Source organism: Pinus tabuliformis, chromosome 5_1 (genome assembly GCF_031772625.1).
Source record: "Pinus tabuliformis cultivar Carrire ecotype Pingquan chromosome 5_1, CPIR1, whole genome shotgun sequence".
Taxonomy (NCBI): Eukaryota; Viridiplantae; Streptophyta; class Pinopsida; order Pinales; family Pinaceae; genus Pinus; species Pinus tabuliformis.
In genome coordinates this window covers 628,467,198-628,488,471 of record NC_142305.1, presented here as the reverse complement: position 1 = coordinate 628,488,471, position 21,274 = coordinate 628,467,198, and the positions used below count along the sequence as shown (strand labels likewise).

General features: G+C 38.3%; 1 protein-coding gene across 1 annotated transcript in view; it reads right to left on the bottom strand.

The window, feature by feature from the left end:
* LOC149166513 (uncharacterized) overlaps window positions 1-21,274 on the bottom strand; it is a 341,918-nt gene that overhangs the window by 131,227 nt on the left and 189,417 nt on the right. Inside the window, exon 6 of the mRNA XM_089432643.1 lies at window positions 12,359-12,418. Within this exon, the coding sequence (XP_089288769.1) occupies window positions 12,359-12,418 (60 nt within the window). The remainder of the gene's footprint in view (window positions 1-12,358; window positions 12,419-21,274) is intronic.

Genomic DNA, 21,274 nt, shown 5'->3' with positions numbered 1-21,274 from the left:
TCTTTCGCTCTTCGACCTGCAAGGGAAAACGCGTTAGGTATCCACTTCATCTCCTCATCGCCCCTCCATTCATTGAAACCTTTCCTACGTTCCTTCTCCATTCCGTCAACCTCCTCTGCTCCTCACGCAAACCTGCAGTCACCAAAAAACACTTCGATACTTTCGTATGCGTATGTATTTCTCTTAGTTCAAAGTTAGGGTTAGCGTATGTGTGCATTTTAGTTTCATTCAATCTTAGGCTTAGGTTAGGTTATGCCTTTTCATTTGATTTTTTATTTCATTTTTATTTTTGATTTGATTTTTTTTTAATTCGATTTATTTTCATAAAAATAAAAAATCTAAAAAATTAATAAAACTTTTAAAAATTTAACTTTTCGACATTAAACTTTTTCCTTCCTTTCTTGATTTAAAAAAAATTCAATACAAAAACATAAATTTTTTTTTTTTTTAATTTCTAAAAAAAGGGTAAAAGGGACTTCACATTCTGTCACTTTAAGAAATCTTAAAGTATTAAATCGAAATAAGTTTCATAATTAAGGGTTTTAAATTTTTTATGTGGCCTCTAGCCCATTAAAAAATTTAAAAAATTATTAAATCTTTTTTGATTTATTTTGGTCACATTAGAGAAATTCACCTAAGGAATAATTAAGTTGTCAATCTAAAATTTCTTCTTGGTGTCTTTTGTGCTAAGGTAAGAACTAAAGGTAAATTTTTGTGGTATTTGTCATTTCTCTATAGTTAAATATGCTGAAATTTTTATATTTGAAGATTAACTATTTGGAAGTGGTAAATTTCCTAGATTTGGTATTTTAAACACAATCATTTAAATTCTAGGATCTGAACTGGTTAGCTTTTAAATTTCATGGTTGATTAATGTATTTGTATCTCTTGAAATTTAATTGCTAAGACATTGTGCATGTAGTGAAATTGATCGTCATTGCTTGAACAATTTAATGCTCGTTACATGTTAGATATTTTGCAAACGTTTCCAAGCGATTGTTAAATAATTTTATCGTGGAATTATAAACAAATTTCATATCTATGTTTCCTAAGCAGCAGTTGGTAATCAATTACTTGGATCATTGACTCCATAAGGCACTGGTATTAATCATTTAAAATCTAATCAAATTCTAAGTCTTGCTAAGCCTTAATCAAGTATTTGATCGCCTCGTTGTGCCTCCCGAACTGGTTGGTTCCCAACTAGTTTTTATTTTCCACAGGGTCTACCCCTGTTAGCTTGCTATAGGGAGACAGCTTAAACGGAGAGATTGGGGATCAGGTTGACAACCCCCAATCTGAGCGTTGTCGCAGTACCTAGACACTCTGTGCAACAATAGTCCCCAATGGACCATCCTTTCCATCGATGAATGCCACCCTGAAACCTTTGATTTCCATTGCCGAAATGGACACCAGGTTCTTCTTGCGATCAGGTACATAAAGAGATTCTCGTAAATGAATCGAGTTACCCTCATTCAATCTAGGGGTAACATTCCCTACACCCTTTCCGGGATAGGTGGCATCGGCTCCAAGTATAATCCCACGATTGTTTCCATCTCTACTAAATTAGAGAGATCACCCTTCTATCCGATGAAGTGCCTTGAAGCACTACAATCAATAATCCATATTCCCAAAGAATCTGAAGGAGAGGGTCAATACAAGATAACGCTTCTTTATCTTATCAAAAACAACATTTGATTCTTCATACTTGGGGTTCCTTGCTTTCTTGAAGAGTCGCCCGTTTTCTTGATGACCTGCATTACCTGTCATTTCTCTGATCATTGAAGATGTCCATGGAATGATTGTTCATCTTCATCAAGTGATGTGTCCCTACCATTCGGACACTCCTTCGCATAATGGTCAGACTTATTACTACCAAGGCATTTGCCTTTCCTTCCACGCTTAGATCCGAACTTCCCAATGAAGTGATCTTTAGGAAGGCCATCAGAAGCTTCCACTGCGCCATTCTGATAATATTCTCTGCTTCGACTTCACCCTAAGCGAATTTGAAGAGGGATGAGGTATCCACTAATCCATTAGTCCTTTCCCAACTGTCTTCAGTGATTGCTCTTTCACTCTTGCTTGGGCTTTGCCTTCACCTTAGCTCTGATTCCATGTTAATTTTAGGTATGTTCTATGCTAAGAGCAATTTATTTCAATTTTCACAGTTAGCTCAATATATTTTCCAGATTAGCAATCACATCAACATTAAAGTAAACTACAGATAGAACATAAACATAAATCGCAAAAGACAAGCCAAGACAAGAGGACACAGGATGTGGCACTAGCCAGGGACAAACCCTAGTGTGAGGAAACCCTTGATCAACTCTTCTTACATGTTCTTCAATAGTTCAGCACAGAGAGAGAGAGAGATAGTACATTGACAAGAGAAGTCAACACTTTGACTCATCTAGATAAGAGAATAGATCATCTCTAAGAAGATGATACAAGAGAATAGGTCAATGCTTTAAATGCAATGAATATGGACACTTTAAGAGGGACTGTCCAAACAAGAAGAACAACATAAGAAAGGAAAGAAGCGAGGCTCACATAGCCGAAGAAATGGGAGAACTTGAGAAGAAGTCGAAGAAAGAAGAGGTCAAAGATCTTTACTATTGAAGAAGGCATCCTCTTTGTCAAGTTCTTTGTAAAGTTGGTCATTCCTTTTGGATAGCATGCATTGTTGTCTACTCTCAAAGAGTCTTGATTTTGTATGGCATCATAGATAGAAGCATGTGATAGTAGCATGTTTAGACTCTAGAGTCTACTTGATTAAGTTGCTTTATAGGAATCATCTAGTCTTTAAAATTGGACCATTTTGCATATCATTATTCATCCAGGCATTCTCTAATATTATGTTAGAGGTAGTCATTTTGCTAAAGTGGATCATCATGATCTTATAAGAAGCATTATGAGAAAGTTAGTATACATTCCATATAGTATGGAAACAATACTTTTAAGGAATGCAACTAGTCAAGTTGCAGGCTCAAGGCATATAGCTAGATGATTGAGTGAAAGCATAGAAATGCATATTTGAAGTAACTCTTGGGTAGGATTCATACAAAATCCTGTAAAATAAGTTGGTATGTTCATATGATGGTGAACATGTGTAATGGAAAAGGGAAATAATTGGCCTTTGGTTTACCTTGCAAGACCTCTTGTTGCAAATTCATTTCCATTAAATAAATCGATGGGTTCACCACCAGCTGTGATGTTATTGTCTGTAATTATTTCAGTTTTTGGTCCAAGCATGCTACCTATTGAAATTTCTAAGTCTGACACATCAGAAATCCCTACTGCATTATCTGGTTTATTATCTCCTACTTGTTCTTTCAATTAACAAGTTATTTATCAATATAAATACTGAAATAAACACAAATGCAACCTTCACACATATACAGATCAGCAACTGAAATAAACTGAGACAACACAAGGGACATCGTTGTTTTTGGACAATTGTCCCCAGAAAAACCCAATGCGGGAAAACCGATGCAACAGATATGAGGGTTTTATTATTATGCAGTTTTCTGAATACAACTAGGGTGCCAGAAATGGCTCACCCTTCAGAGATTTTCCTTGGCAGAAGTACCTTTCTTCGGAGACAGATATTTCGGCTAATCAGCAATCGGATGAATAGCCTCATAGTGACTTCGACTGCTCCCTTAGCTGGACAGCGAAAGCTGCTCCAAGCTACCCTCAGGAACTGTGTCACCCTCCAGAGACTGTGTCACCCTCTACGGCTTTGTGTCAGCTAACCAGCTCTCAGTTTGCCCCACGAAAATTCCTCAGCGCTGCCTCTTCAGCCCAACATCAGCTCTGCAGCCTTTTGCGCTGCCTGCGTCAGCCTCTTGGACCTTTGTGTCTTCTGCGCTGGCCTCCTCAGCCTCTGCGTTGTCTCTTCGGCACTCTCTCTACCTCTCTTCTATGTATTCTCGGCCTTTTGCCAAACTGCCCCTTCGTGCAATAGATCACTAACTCGATTTCTCAACAAACCCTGCCCCAGAAAATTGAATTCTTGATCAACTTGGTGTATTTCCAACTGACCCTCAAGCCTCTTCTTATACATTTCCTGTTGATGATTCAATAGCCGAGATTAAGTCCTCAATCAACGGCTAAGATTAGATTTGGCTTGATCCTCGTTATTTAGAACTTTCTCACCCATATTATATTAATACACATTAATATTTTAATTTTCCTAAGTTTAGAATTAGGGTCTCAGTAAAAATATTAATTATTTTAATATCTCTCCATCCGGGTGAAATTTATCCAAACGATTTCTAGGTCTTGGAGATCTTATGTGCCTTAGCCTCTCCACCAATTTTTATGGCTAGAGAACATCCAATGCTACCAAAAATCAACACTACCCCTTGAATCTTTTGTTAATAAAGGAGGAGAATCTCATGTGCAATTCCATACGCAATACAATCAAGAATGTCAACTAGATGTTCTATTTCAGTTTTTCAAGAATAATCTCGTCAAATGGTGTTTGTGTATCTATGATTATTCTACTAGTTCAAGGCTAGATCTTTTGCTTGCCTTCCTGGAGGATACTTATTTCCAAAGCCTGTGGGATTGGATTTTTGGTTGTGCAGCAGAAGTGGAGAATGAGTTTGCTGAAGAGGACGTTAAGAATTTAAGAAGTTACCGGATTACTTTGTTGGCTACTCTGATGGAGAAAGTGAGGTACAAAGTCATTGACAAGAAAGTGTTGAAAAAGCCATATGGAATGTTATGCTTTGAAGCTAAGAACTGGTATTCTATGAGATTAGATGTCGTAGCTATTGCCATTGCTCGTCATAACAATTTCAAGAACCCTTCATGTGTTCAGTTTTTATGATATGTCCTTGGGGGAGCAAAAGAGGATCCAGTATTACTTATTTCCAAGGAATCTCACCTTGTTCAAAATAAATATAGATGATTAGAAGCCATGGAAGAACTTGCTCCAATGCATCCGAGAGCTATCACAGAGATTAGCGTGAACAAACCACATTCCATAGAAATTCAAGAAATGGTGGACAAAAGCTATTTAACACAACGAAGTGCATGGACCACAAACAAAAGCAATGAATTGGTTTTAACCATACCTCATGTCAAGGACTCCAACATAAACATTGTGAGAAAATTTTTCATTCTCTGGTACATGATAAGCCCTAATTACCACCCTTACTCATAAACAAACCCTGCCACTATCCGCTCACCCGACAAACCCTTCTGCCGCCATACTCACTAATGATAGCCTGTCTCCCGAACATATGCTTTCCTTGACGCATACATCATAGTCACCGTCTCCTGCGAGTTATTCAATGCCAGGTCCACTCGTTACCCCAAATCGCCACGAGATGTGTCTATTCCCCAGCCAAGTCCACTCGTTACATCGAATCACAACGGCTTGTGTATGCTTCCCACCCACGAGTTCCATATCATTAGTAATAGGCATGTAATTAAAAGTTATAGTTATAGTTGCATTAAAAGTTATAGTTTAATATTTAGTTATAATTATGTAATTATATAGTTTATAGCTATATAATTATTTCATTCACTTATACCAATTTATCAAAAAAAATTAATGATAATAATAAAAAATTAATTGAAATAGAAAGTCAACAAAAAATTGTAGAGTATATATATATATATATATATATATATATATATATATAAAGATTATAGAAAAAAAAGAAGAAAGGGAAGAGTCAATATAAAAAAAATATTAAAAAAAAAACCTAGTTCCAAAATAATATTCCTAGCGAATTATACATGTTGAGGTACCAGTGACCAACTTACACTCAAAAATGACATGAGTAAAATGAAGGAAATTGTTAGCAATTAAAGTGAAGAAAATTGTCAACGATAAAGCTTTGAGGACAAAGCTTATGATCAAAGGGGCAATGTTACGAATATAATTTATATAAAAAAGAATAAATATAATCAAAGAATGGTAAATCATAATTGTAGCTAATTAATGATTAATTAATGAAGAGGCATGTCCCTAAGGACATGACCATTCATGAATGGGCACCTGCCTAGGTATGTAAGCGGGCCCTCATTGTAACATTCATCATATAAATAAAAATATTATTTTAAATACATTTGTGTATTTTAACATTTAAAGCACAACAACTTAGAATTTTGTTGCTACAGAGGGAGGGTGAAATGTAACTAGTTTTCGTCTTCATAATTGTTGTTGTAATCATTTATGTATATCTTATGTAACAACCAAAAGAAGAAAGAAAAGTTATTATTTAAAAGTATGGGTTCCATGCTTCTTATTGATGGTCTTCTAGGTAAAAGCATGTTCTTCATGCTTCTAGGGTTTGTTAGGTAACAAGATTTATTGTCATGAGTCGAGAGAGTCAACATCATGTTTATAAGACCCTTCTAGGAAAAATGTAATCGGAAAAAGAATTAATTTTGAGTCTAGAAGGTCTTGGAAACTTCTAAAGTACAAGTCGGCCATGGAAACTTAAAGTCAGCCTAAAGGATGGAATTCGACCCCTTCGAAAGGTTATATATAGAAGCAAATTTGACCTCATTTGGCACTCACTCACACACAAGTTCAATCTCTAAGGAAGAAGTTCGATCTGAAGCTGGGAAAGGCAAGAAAGGAAGAGTGAAGGTCTAGAAAGCAAGGAGAATCCAAGAAGAAGGAAGAAACTCTGTTTTTGGGCTCTATCTCTCTCACAAGTGCGAAATCTAGGGTTTTTGCAGCGTCCAGGAAGGCCAAATTGCATGTTTGAATTGCAATAGATCAAGTTGTTGGAAGAACGAATCCTTTGTTTTTGACCTCGTTGACCTTGGGAAGATTTGTCTTGTGCCAGAATTAGGGTTTCTGCAACAGCGATGTGGCCGAAGTTGCAAGAGGAATTTGTGGGGTCAAAGTTGGGATTGAAGTTGAAGTTGAACGTTTGTTGAAGCAAGATTGAGCTTTGTTGATGTGATCCTATTGGAAGGACTTCTTAGAGGGTTGGCTTGGTACTTGGAGGAGGACCTGGTCTAGGGTTTGGGTCTTGATTGTCTCATTTGAAGCAGATTCTATAAGAAGAGAAGAGAAGAGATTTTTGGGTTTTCCCCTTGGAGGGGTTTTGCCCAGGCTTGGAGCCTAATTTCTATGTCCATTGTCTATATTATTTTACTCTTGATAATTGTTTGAGGAAGAAAAAATAACAAACAAAACAGAAAAAGATAAAGTTCGAAAGCAATTATTAAGTTTAAGGAATATCGGAATTAATAGTTGCCATATTGCATTTTCCAACATCTGCAACATGATTGATCTTGTATATCCACTTGGAAGTCACCACTAACTTCCCTTCAAGTCTTGACACGGCCTCCCATACATTATTCTTCATGATGGATTGATATTCCTCCATCATAACATCCTTCCATACTTGTTGGCTAGTTGCTGCTTCACAATTGGAAGGTTTTGCATCAATAAGGTTATTCATAAGAGTTGCATAACTAGATAATCTTTTGGGTTTCTTACTTTCTTTGGATGTGCCATGTGGAGCTGCATGTCCTTCTACTTCTTCCAATGTATATCTAAGCCATGCTAGTCTCTTCCTGATCTCAGGAACAATAACTGGTTCTATAGGTTCACAAGGCCCTTTTGGTTCTTTAGGATGTCCTGAAGAACTTGAACTTTCTTCCTTAGAAGCCTCATGTTTTACTTCATCATAGGAATCCATGGAAACTTCCTTAGACTTCCAATATGAAACCTTCTCATCAAAGGTAACGTCTTAGCTGACCTCAACCTTTCGCTGCTTTGGAATGTAGATTTTATAAGCCTTTGATGATTCACTATAACCAACAAATATTCCTTTCTTTCCTAAAGGTTCTAGCTTCTTCCTCTTATCCTTAGGAATATGGATGTAAACTAGGCAGCCAAAGATTCTCAAATGCCCAACCTTTGGCTTCTGTCTAGTGAACGCTTCTTCAGGAGTCATATCATCCAGAATTTATGACTTTTATTTTGAATATATGCAACTGTTGATGATGCTTCTCCTTGATGGATTCTTTCTTTCTACCACTCCATTCTATTGCGGGTTATAGGGGACAATCAACTCCCTCTTAATCCCAACTTCTTTACAAAAGGCAACAAGTTCTTTTGAAGTGTATTCTCCTCCATTGTCAGATCTTAATATCTTGATCTTCTTTCCTGTCAAGTTCTCTACTTCAGCCTTGAATTCTTGAAATTTGGTGAAGACTTCGTCTTTGGTCTTCATGAGATAGATCCACATCTTACGAGAGAAGTCATCAATGAAGGTTACATAGTATAAAGATCCTCCAAGAGTTTTCACTGACATAGGACCACATAGATCATGATGAATCAGATTCGATATTTCTTTGGACCTACTATCACTGCTTGGAAATGTCTTCTTGATATTATTTCCAAGTGCACAACCTTTACATGCACTTTCATGGTCTATTTGCAATTCGGGAATGCCTGAAACCAATTGATTTAAAGAAAGCAATGCTCAATGAAGGTGACCATATCTCCAATGCCAGAGTTCACTTGTATTGATTTCATCATGTACTAAAGCTTGAGTTGGTTGACCCAAGAGTCTATACAATCTTCCTTCACAAATTCTAATAACTCTAGCATCATCTATACTAGAAACTTTAGGCCATACAAGTACTTTGCCATCAACAAAAGCTACTCTATCTCCTTTATCTTCTAAACATGAAATAGAGACTAAATTCTTTCTCAAACCTGGTACATATAGTACATTGCTGAGATGAACATTGTTACCAAATTCCATCTCAATGGATGTCTTTCCAATTCCTTTGACTGCATAGTTGTGGTTGTCTCCAAGATCTACTCTTTAAGATAGTCTTCTTTCCATCATGCTAGTGAGATTGCTACGATCTCCTGTCATATGTCTTGAAGCACCACTATCTACCAGCCACATATCATCATCATTTGCAATAGAACCTGTTAGAGCAGAAAAGTAAAAGAAATCTTTGTCACCTTTAGACTTCTTTGGATGTTCATCATCAATGTCAGTTGTGGAAGCATGTTGTTTTCCTTTTCTCTTTCTATCATTCTCTCCTTCAGGACATTGATTCATGTAGTGACCAAATCTGTGACAACGATAGCATTGAATCTTTGACATGTCTTTCTTTCCTTGTGGAGCAAGTCTTCCTTTTGGTTTCTTATTTTGGAAACCAAACTTCTTTCCTCCATTCTTCCTTTTGAAGCATGCTGCAAATGCTTGAGAGCTTTCTTCCTTTCTATCTCTTGAGATAAGCCTTGATTCTTCTTGAGCACAAGAGGTCCATAGTTCTTCAAAAGAGGGAACATCCTTTCTGCTACTTTATACCAGCTGTAAATGCATCCTATGATCTAGGTAGTCCGTTAACTACTGTAGCCACAAGTTCCTTCTTAGAGATAAATTCATCAATTGCTTGAAGTTGGTCCCTTATTTCAGAGATTCTTACAAAATATGAAGCCATAATGTCGTTATTTGTCATCCTCCCCTCAGGCAGCTCATTCTTTAGACTCATGACTTAACCAATGTTGTTGACTATATATAGTTTGGTTAGGGCATCCTACATTTCCTTTGAAGATTCAAGCTTTGTAATATAGGGAATTAAATGATCTCTAATGGAATCCACAATAAGACTCATAACATTGATATCATCTTCCTTGAACTTCTCCTTTCTTGCATTATCTGTTGGTTCAACAACTTTACCCTTCACAATATCCAAGACTTTGTTCTTTGCAAGAATAAGATCAATTCTAGTCTTCCAAGCTCTGAAATTTGAAGCACCTTCTAACTTTTTCTTTGATTTCATAGAAGAAGCCATGGATAACAAGGACTTCAACAATAGTGATCTCAATGTAGGGTTTCTTCAAGAGTGATCTCAGTGTTCCTTCCTTCACCAAAGCTTTGATACCATGTTGATTTTTCAAGTGCAATAGATACAAACACAATATTTTTGAAAACTAATAATTACTTCTAATGATGTTGATCTTCTTTTAATTTTTCCAATATATCACTAACCAATTATAATTTAGAAATTCAACCATATAAAAGCAATAGAATAATAGATATCATAGTCCACAAAGAGAGCACATGATTTACCCTGGGAAAACCCATTAAGGGGAAAAACCCAACAACCCTTTCAATAAAGAAGTTCCTCTGTTTAACAAGAGACACACCTAGACCTCTAATCAATAACTAGGTCAAACTGACCTTTAACAATCCTATGGTCAAGCTTGGTCAAACCATCCAAGTCAAGCCTTCCAATCTAATCCAACACGTCACTCTACTGATCTGCCCTAGCCTGAATTTCGGCTTCCTAAAAACTGCCAAAATCCAAGAATTTCGCCCCCTTGCAACTGCCCAAAATTTTGGCCCCCTACAACAGAACTCTCTAGAAAATATGTGAGTTGGAGAGAGAGAAAGTCCTTCCAAACATACAAGCTAGGAGAGAGAGAAAGAGATTATTTCATCCTTCTTCTTTGTCCTCTTTATTCTTCTTGTCCTTTTCTTAGATGCCCAGAAGATGCTTGAGAGAAGTCAAATTGGTGACTTGAGGAGGAGGTCGAGCCATCTTTTTATAGTGATCTGCTTGGGTCAAATGTATGTGACTCTGCCTAGGCCAACTTGACTTGGAGAGAGGCCGACTTGACAATTTTTGGAGCCAAAATTTTAAATTCAAAAATTTAAAAATTCAAATTTTCTTCCTTATAAAAAGTTTGAAAGGACATGACTCAAAAATATAATTTTCTTTTGACTTTAGCTTGAAGAACATGCTTTACAATAATCAATATAGATATATCAAGGGCCAAAATATGCATTATGAAGACCAACCTTAGTTACAAAATTCAACACATTCTACACTAGATCCACCATTATGCTGACTCGCTAATCAATAAAGATCCCTATCCTTCCCTCACTTATCTTTTTTCAGAGGCCATATACACTTCCAACACTTTTGATCAAGCTCATTGTTGGTTTGCAAAGGTCACTTGTCTATTTTAGTTGGTTGGAATCTCAATGGACCGCCCCGGATGGAGCCTGGAACAAACAAAGTTCATTTTTCACGTACTCCAAAAGACTTGGAATATAAAGATCTCCATTGAGATACACAAATATATATTAAAATGTATGAATAAGAATGATGATACAATTGAGAGTGAGGGCCCTGCTTATATACCAAGCAGGTGTCCCTCTATGAATGGTGATGTCTCCTTAGACATGCCTCTTTGTTTAACTAATTATTATTTATTTACATATTATTATGTTTATTATTTATTATCTATATTTATTACTTTTACATAAATTATATTCATAACACCTGTTATTCTGATACTCTCTTAATGTCCCTAGTCAACTGTTACTCTCTTAATTCCTCTTGGGCAGTTTTGGGTGGGTTTCCATCGACTTAGGGGTCAAGACAAATGATCATATTGCACAGGACAACAAGATCTGCTAAATCAACCATCGTGAGGAAACTGAGATTAAGGAGCACTTTATTTTGAGGTGTGCCATACATTACAAGATTAGAGGGTGGTTTTGCTGCCTTTTTAGGGAGGCTCAGAATTCTCTCTCCATTTTCTTTTGTTTCCTAGATGAGATGTCTAGCCTTATACATGCTGGAGGCCCTTGGCCTAAAGATATCACTCTATCCGACCACCCCTACCCAAATGGTCACCTCCAAGATGATCACTTTGTTCCTTCCAGTGATCACATCAGACAAAGGCACCAAGTGACAGGTATAAGGTAACAAGCAAATGTGGGTTTTATATTTATTTTATGAGAGCAGTCATTGTGTTCCCACTTGTTATTCTGCACTATTGTATTTCGCAATTCCTTTGACCTATTTGTTGTCATCTTGTTGGACATTAATAAAATTCGTATCTTTTGTTAACTTATCTGCATGAATTTGGCTGAAAAGTTCTATTTGGTTTAAGTCAATTCTTTTGCAGGCAACAAAGTAGGATGTGAAAACATCAGAAATCATACACATTTCTAGTTGTTGTCATCTTGTTGGACATTAATAAAATTTCTATCTTTTGTTAACTTATCTGCATGAATTTTGCTGAAAAGTTCTATTTGGTTTAAGTCAAGTTTTTTGCAGGCGACAAAGTAGGATGTGAAAACATCAGAAATCATACACATTTCTAGTTGGTATATATATATATATATGCATGCAAACTGTCATGTCTGAATCCTAATTGATTTTCCTTTGAACAACTGCAATACAGGCCAAACCCTAAAGAATGCTTGTTTGCTTTTGGAGAACCAGCATCAAATCAGATATCAAAATGACCAAAATAGTTAGTATCATTGAATTCCCTATAGCTTTGCATTACTTAGAAGCCTTAGCAGAAAATAACAGAGTTGCTAATCTAACCTACTTTGCTCCATGCATTGAGAAGGCTGGACTTCCCTACATTTGGCCTTCCAATGATTGCAACCTGTGCCAAATTGAAAGACTTGTGTCAGAATCTAGACAAACAGAAATTCAGAAAAAAGAACACATTTTGATAGAGACTACTGAATGGCAATTTAGGTTACCTGCAAAATAAGATGATGCAATTTAAATAACAATGTTTCAATATTTTTCTTACATGTATTACAAAATGCACACTTTGTACTTACGGACACTTTGGTGGAGGACATTGCAACACAAGTTACATATACATTCAAATGGATTATACAATGCTCAAAAGGAGAGATGTTTTTCCCAAGGGAAAGATGAACAGCCTGTCACCCCTCAATTGTATAAGGGTTACACTTGTGATTTCATCACAACATATGAGCTACAACATCATTCCCATAGAATTTTTTATGGATTGGGGTGCACATCTTCATATTATTTGATTGGGATGGTAACATGTTGGACAAGATTCTTTTCTCCTTAACAGATTGTCATGTTTGATGGATCATTAAGTCACACTCTTTTAACAATGCATGTATCATTTTGATGGATCAGCTTCCTCTTCTTGATGAAGTACTTGCACCATAAATTACATGATCTATCTGTTGAAATTTGGGGCAGCTTCGGAATGAATTTCCCCAAAGGAAAAGCCAAATGACCCCAAGGAGAAACCATCTTGACCGAAAAGACAATTTAATTTGGATAAAGGAAAATTATTGTTTGGCACTCCTCTCTTTATTATTTGATGCAGTGTGGAAAAAGTCGCGAAAAAAATCGGGATTTAATCCTAAAATTCCGATCTTTCCAGCCAGACGATTAAATCGATGGACTTTTTTCCAACTTTTTCCCTCCTGAAAAAATCGGGAATAAATCGTAATACTCCCAATTTTATCAGGAGTCGACCCAAAAAGTCGTCCCTCATTTCCCAGGCCGCGGATAAGAGGCCAAAAATGGGAAAAACACACATTAGTTTGCTGTTTTTGCTCCCATTTGTCAATGTGGAAAGAGTAATTGTTTGCCATTGCCCAAGAGGAGGAGATTTGCTAGTTTTGTGCTGGGGATTTGGAGATTTGTCCACTGCTCAATGTGAGAGATTTAAAGTGCCGAATTTTTGCTGCTGCCAAGTATGTATTTTAATTTCTCTCTTAATATTTGTTACACAAATGGCTTCTTAAATCTTTCTTTAATTCTATTAGTTTGTTTTTATCTTACTTTTCCTTAGAATTTTGAATCAAAAAATTGTTTAGAATCTAGATTGGAGCAAAACTTCAACTTTCAAGAATCAAATAACAAAAATTCAAACCCTTGTTTAGTGAATCCGAGTATGTTCAAGTGAGTGAGAAGAGGCATTTAAAATCTAAAATCAACAATTAGATTTGTGTTTGCTTCTTCTGTGATGGGAAATTTTTATTTTTTTTCAAAAAAAATTTGTGGCCAAATTCATATTCAAGTTCAAAGTTTCAAACAAAATGCCAAGGCTTTTGGACCCTATGTGGGAATATGGTGAACCTGATACTATACCCAAATCTAGGGGGGTTAATAGAATGTATTTGACTTGCAAGTTGTGTGGAAAGCATATGTCAGGGGGTGTCAACAGATTAAAATTCCATTTGGGGCAAATTTTGGGGCAAAATGTAGACCTTTGCCCAAATCCATCTCCAGAAATCATCCGGCAGGCCATTCAATCGTTGATGGATAAAGAGGAGGGCAAAGACACCAAGGCAGCACTAAAAATCCAACTTGTAGGGGCCTCAAGAGTGGGGGGAAGTGAGAGTGGTTCTTCAACATCACCTTCCACACCCATATGTCCCAACCCCTCAGCTTTCTCAACTTTTTTTGTTCCTAGAACCACACCTAGTGCACAACCTGGCATCAAATCAGCGCTTAAAGAAAGGGAAAGGCAAAAGCTAACAGGTTGGTCAGTAAGTGTCTTCTATGGAGTGATGTTCCTTTCAACATTGCCAAGACAAACCCATTCTACCAACCTATGTTTGATGTTGTTGCTGTCGTTGGCCCGAGGTACAAAGCCCCCACCTTTGCAGAATTGGGAGGGCCTCTTTTTCAAGATGAAAAGACTAATTGCACTTCTAGATTGAAGGAGTTTAGGGCATCATGGGAACAGACTGTATACACAGTCATGTCAGATGGTTGTATTGACCAGAAGGGTAGGACCCTTCTTAACTTGTTGGTTAGCTGTCCCAAGGGGGCAATATTTATGAAATCTGTTGATGCATCTGCAGTGTGCACACATTAAAGATGCACATTTATTATGTGAGTTGTTGGACATCTTCATTCAAGAACTAGGCCTAAGAAATGTTATCCGAGTCATAGCAGACAACGCTGCAAATTATGTTGCAGCTGCAAGTTGCTTATGGAGAGGTATCCTAACTTGTTTTGGACACCTTGTGCTACTCAATGTATTGACTTGATGTTGGAGGATATAGGTAAGATTCCTATGTGAGAGATATTGTTGAATCATCCAGGAGCATAACAAATTTATATATAATCATGTATCTGTGCTTAGCTTGATGAGAAGATTCACCAGCAACAAAGAGTGGGTGTGTCCTGCCATTACACGATTTGCCACTACTTTCATATCTCTTTAGTCTCTCTTGAATTCTATGTGGGAGGTGAAGAGCATGTTTCTTTTATCAGATTGGCGTGCATTATCTATTAGCCGCAAACTAGAGGGAGAGGGCATATGCAGACTAGTTTCATATGATCAGAGCTTTTGGGCAGGAGTAGAGGAGGTGTGTGCCATTTCAGAACCTTTGGTAAGGATTCTTTGGTTGGTTGATGGAGACAAGCCCGCAATGGGCTACTTGTATGAGGCCATGGATAGGGCCAAAGAAGCCGTTCGTGCTTATTATGAACATAAGGGAGACGAAGGGTTAGAGAAACAACAAGTCATATGGAGAGTGATTGATGAGCGATGGAACAATACCCTCCATCGCCCCATTCATGTTGCAGGTATCTACCTCAACCCCGCATTTGCTTACGCTTGTGGTTTTAGATTTGACGTCGAGGTGATGGATGGATTCTTCACTTGTGTTGAGAGGATGGTGGCATTTGAGCAAGAATGTGAAGATATTTCTAAAGAAATGGTGGTATATAGGATGGGAGATGGCACATTTGGTTTTACCATGGCTATTAAGAATAGGACAACCAAAATGCCAGGTAAGCTTAAGTTTGTTTCAAACTTTCAAGTTTCGATTTCAATGTTTTTTTTTTATGTTTCTCATTTTTCTTTTAACTTGTAGATGCTTGGTGGACAAGCTATGGTGGCAGAGTACCCCATCTCCAAAAGCTTGCCATTCGAGTGCTCAGCCAAACATGCAGTTCCTCTAGGTGTGAGCGCAACTGGAGTGTATTTGACAAAATACACAGCAAAAAGTGCAACAACTAAAATAATTTCAAATTAAATTTTTTGAATTCATTTCATTATTTTTAATATTTAAATTTTAAATTTTCTAAGTACTAATTTACAATCTATGACCCTAATACAAATTGGAGTCCCAACGCCTCAATGACATGGTCTACGTCTACTACAATCTTCGATTGTGGGTGAGACAACTTCAGAAACCTCCTGATGTGGAAGCCATCTCATTGGAAAATATTGATACCACTGCTGCAATGGGGGTCGAGACTGAGAAGCCAACCATGGACTCAATCCCTGATTGGTAAGATGTGGATCCAGAGGTGGTAGCAATTGCACGAGAGGGAGAGCCAGAGGTAGAGGAGGAGGAGTAGCATCACGGTCAGGAGGCAAAGCTGGATGAGGATGACAACGCGGAGGTGACACCATCTAAGATGGGCAGCAACAAGATAGGAGAGAGGTCACCTCTTTTATCAGCTTCTAGAGGATGACTGAGTCCATTTGTATTTCCAGGGGCTGGGCCTTCTTCCTCTAGAGGAAAACACAAAGCCATTCCCCATTCCCGTAAAAGGGGCAGAGGATCTCAGTGACTGATTACTTTATGACATGTAAATGACTCGTGATATACATTTATTATATTTTTTGTTGATATTTTATCTCTTGAGAGTCGAGACACAGACAAGACTCAAGATTCAGGAGTTGATTCACTATTTTGATATGTGATGTAGCACTAGACTTCATATACATATTATATATTAGCTTTCTTTACATGTTTATATGGAAATGTATTTATTTGATGTTGTGGATACTCTACATGCTAAAAAAACAATAAAAACGAATAATTTTGTATTTTATTTATTTATTTTGCCAACTTTTTCAAAAAACTCCCTACTTTAACGAGTTTTTCAAGTTTTGGACCCTTGCAGATTTAATCCCAACTTCGACTTTTTCCACATTGATTTGATGTGACAAATTTACTTGTGCAACTAATCATCAAGTCACTTATGAGCAAAATTGAATTTATGCTTTTCCATCCAAATTCTCAAGTCGGCATCATAATACTTCATGTTGGCCTGCCCAAAATCCAGGACCCTTCGCATGATCAAACTACTTTATGTACCCACTCAGCCTCCTCCAAAGGCCATGAATCATTTGTGGAAGATAGCGAGCTCTGAGGCATATGAATTTTCTATGGCAAGCAAAAGTCTAAAGTCTGTAATTAAGGCAAAGTTTCTGAGGCTCCAAGTCTGCAAGAGATGCGAATTTCTAAGGCAGGTTTTGTGGCATTCTGATCTCATATATTCTTTTGAGGTTGGTGTGAAGATCTAAGGCTACAATCCCATGAAGAAGTATGAATATTTGTGGTTATTCTTTGTGATATGCAAGTTTTTTCTATGAAATGCAAGCTTATTCTCTGTGGAAACTCAAGCCAGTCTGAGAACATAGTTTTGTGTGTATTGTTGATTTGGGGTAGCATCGGATGTCCTCTAGCCACGAAACTTGGTGGAGAGGCTAAGGCACGTGAGATCTCCAATACCCAGAAAGGGCTTGGGCAGATTCTAAACAGTTTGGGAGATATTAAAATAATTAATATTTTTAATGTAATCCCAAAGTCTAAACTTATAGAAAATAAAATATTAATGTGAATTAATATAAAATTGTGTTAGAATGGTCCAAAAGTCATGGATCAAGCCAGATCTAATCTTAGTCGTTGATTAGGGACTTAATCTCGGCTGTTGATTTGTCAACAAGAAAAGTATAAGAGAAGGCTTGAGGGGCACTTGGAGAACATACTGAGGGAGACTAGTTCAATTTCTGGAGCAGGCTTAGCTGAGAAATTGAACCAGTGGTCTGGAGAGCAGTCAAGAGGCAGCAAGTACGAAACAAAGAGATGGGAGATTAGCGCAGAGGCAGGAAAGGCAGACGCAGGGCCAGAGGGAGCCACACAGAGGCAGCAGAGCCTGCGCAGAGGTAGTAGGGCCTGCGTCATCCACGCAGAGGTTGCAGGAGTGACGCAAAAGGCCAGAGAGGCTGCACAGAGTCCCAATAGGCTGACGCAGAGGGTTTCAGGTCACGCAGAGGTCAGTAGGGCTAACCCTGGGTTCAGAAGAAGTGCTGGATAATTTGTCTATCTGTGGGTAAGCTAGTTTGGCACCATGTTGTCCTAGAAAATTGCTAAATAATAAAATCCTCCCTCGCTGCACTTGTTTTCGCACATTAGGTTTTTTCGGGGACATCAGTCCAAAATAACTGTGTCAATGTGTTGATTCTTGTGCATATATTTGTTTCTGTATTACGGTATGATATCTGCAGCAGTATTTATTTTAATTTTTATTGAAATAATTTCATGAATAACTTATGGTGAAATAAGTAGGAAAAGTAAATCAATTGCTGTAGTGATAGAATTTTCACATGGTATCAGAGGAAGTAATCAGAGGCAAAAAGGGAAAATCAATTATGGGTTGAGACCACGAGGTAGAGGCATCCACCTCAGGAGACTCACGCAGATTTTCAGAAGATTGCACAAGAGAAAGAGACTTTGATTTCTCTATGTTGGTTTCCAGGCTAGAAGAAGAAGTGGCATGCATGACTAGTGTTGCATCATTAGAAGTATGGTATATAGATAGGGGAGCCTCTTGCCATATGACGGGAATCAAGGAGTGTTTCTTAGAATATCGAGAAGAAAAGATGAAATTTCAGATCACCATGGGGAACAAGGAAAAGTGTACTCCAGTAGGGAAGGGTACTATAGTTTTTCAGACCGAATCAGGAGAGCAGTTCCGTGCCACAAATGCGTTGCATGTATCAAGATTGGGGATGAACTTACTTTCTGTGTCACAACTACAAGGAAAGGGCTATGACATCTACTTCATCAAGGAAAAGGTATACGTCAAACACCCGATTTGGAAAAAGAAAGTGCAGATTGGGATCAAAAGTAATCGGTTGTATAGATTACAGCTAGAATCACCAATGGCACTAATAGGCAGTCATGGGGACAAGGACTTGAATGAACTATGGCACAGAAGGATGGGTCACATGCACCATGGAGCTCTGAGAATTCTCAGGAGCATTGTAACAAGAGTTCCAGATCTGAGTACAGAACGAGATGATGTATGCAGGGGATGCGCTCTAGGAAAGTATGCCAAGGCGACATTTCCTAGGAGTAAACACCTGGCCAAAAGTGTACTAGGATTGATACACTCAGATATCTGCGAACCTATGTCCGTCAAAGCTCTCAGTGCTGTTGAGTATTTCCTTACCTTCATTGATGACCACCCAATGAAAACTTGGATTTTTTTTTGAAAACCAAGGACGACCTTTTCTGTCGATTCAAGGAGTTCAAGGCTCTGGTGGAGAATTTGGCTGGGAAGAAAATAAAAGTTTTGCGCTCAGATAATGGTGGAGAGTATGTCGATAAGGACTTCACTGATTATTGCGCTAAGGAGGGCATCAGAAGAGAGTGGACAACTCCCTACAATCTGAAGCAAAATGGGGTGGCAGAAAGAAAAAATGGGACTATTGTAGAAGCAACTAGGGCCATGCTGTATGATTAGGATATGCCCAAATTCCTGTGGGCGGAAGCATGCAACACAACTGTCTACATTCAGAATAGGACTCCTCATGAGGCATTGGGCAAAATTACTCTAGAGAAAGTCTTCATTGGGAAGACGCTTGAAGTCAATCATTTCAGAATATTTTGGAGTCTAGCATATTGCCGCATACTCGAAGAAAAGAGGAAGAAGCTGGATCAGACTGCAAAAAAGGGATATCTGGTGGGATATAGCGAGAATGCTAAGGCATACATAATCTATCTTCCAGGGAGCAGGAAGGTAGTAGTACGACGAGATGTAAAGTTCATGGAGGACAGAGCTTTCAGAAGATCTCACGAAATGCCTTCCGAGGAGCAGTCGAAAGAGGATCTGTTGGTCATGCCTCTTCAACCAACAGAAGTGAAGAATTCTTCCTCAGGTCAGGAAGATTCTCAGGATGAGGAGGAGGAGCAAACAGAAGCACTTGCTAGCAGAGGAAGAACTAGCAAGGAACTTCGTCAGATTCTGCGTGATGCAGAGAACTTCATCGGTGAGCCAAGGAACAGTAAGAGGGAGCGAAAACAGCCAGACAGATATCAGGCGTTAGTAGCTCAGGATGGAGAGCCTGCCAGTTTCAAGGAGGCAACTCAGCATCAGGTTTGGCTAGATGCGATGGTAGAGGAGTATAACTCCATAATGGTGAACGATGTCTGGGAGGTGGTGTCAAGACCTCAAGACAGATCTGTGGTAGGTTCAAGATGGATCTACAAGATCAAATATGTTGCAGACGACAGTGTTGAGAAATAGAAGGCCAGGTTTGTTGCTAAGGGGTATGCTTAAAAGGAAGGGATTGACTATGAGGAAACCTTCGCCCCAGTAGCCAGGTATACATCTATTAGGACCGTGATATCTCTTGCAGCCCATATGGGATGGGAGATCCATCAGATGGATGTCAAGGCGGCATTTCTGAATAGGGTAATAGAAGAGGAGATATGCATTGAACAACCAGAGGGCTTTGAAACTCATGAGAAGAAGTCTCATGTATGTAGACTGAAGAAAGCCTTGTATGGGCTGAAGCAGGCACCGAGAGCGTGGTATGGTCGAATAGATGGCTACTTGCAGAAGATGGGGTTTGTCAAGACTGACGCGGATCAGAATCTCTACTATCTGGTCGTAGAGAACAAGCAACTTATCTTTGTATTATATGTGGATGATCTCTTTCTGACAAGATCATCCAAAATCATTGAGGATTGCAAGAAGAATCTAGCCACAGAGTTCGATATGAAGGATCTGGGATGAATGCACTACTTTCTAGGGTTGGAAGTTCGGTAGCAGAAAGGAGAAATCTTCCTTGGGTAAGGGAGGTATGCTACAAAAATCCTAAAAACGTTTGGGATGGGAGGTTGTAGACCTATGGCTATGCCAATGATCACTAACTCGAAGAAGATTGATGCATCAGAAGACAAGGATGTCGATCCCGCCCTATACCGGCAGCTCATAGGGTCCCTGATGTATCTAGTCGATACCAGGCCAAATATTTTCTACGCTGTCAACACCCTCAATCAGTTCATGGTAGAAGCAAAGAGGGCACACTGGGCAGCAGCCAAACACGTTCTCAAGTATTTACAGGGAACAATTAATTATGGGCTCTTACACACCAAGGGGAAGGATATCAAGTTGAGTGGATTTACTGATGCAGATTGGGCAGAAAGTTCAGTGGATTGGAAAAGTACCTCTAGGTACTGTTAAAACATTGAATCAGGAATAACCTCTTGGTGCAATAGGAAACAAAAGTCCATGGCTCTGAGCTCATCTGAGGCAGAATATATGGCAGCAAGCACAACTTCGTGTGAGGCCATATGGCTTAGAAAACTGTTGGTGAACCTATTCAGAAGAAATATGGAGGCAACCAGGATCATGTGTGATAATCAGAGTTGCATCAAACTCTATGAGAATCCAGTGTTTCATGATAGGTCGAAGCATATTG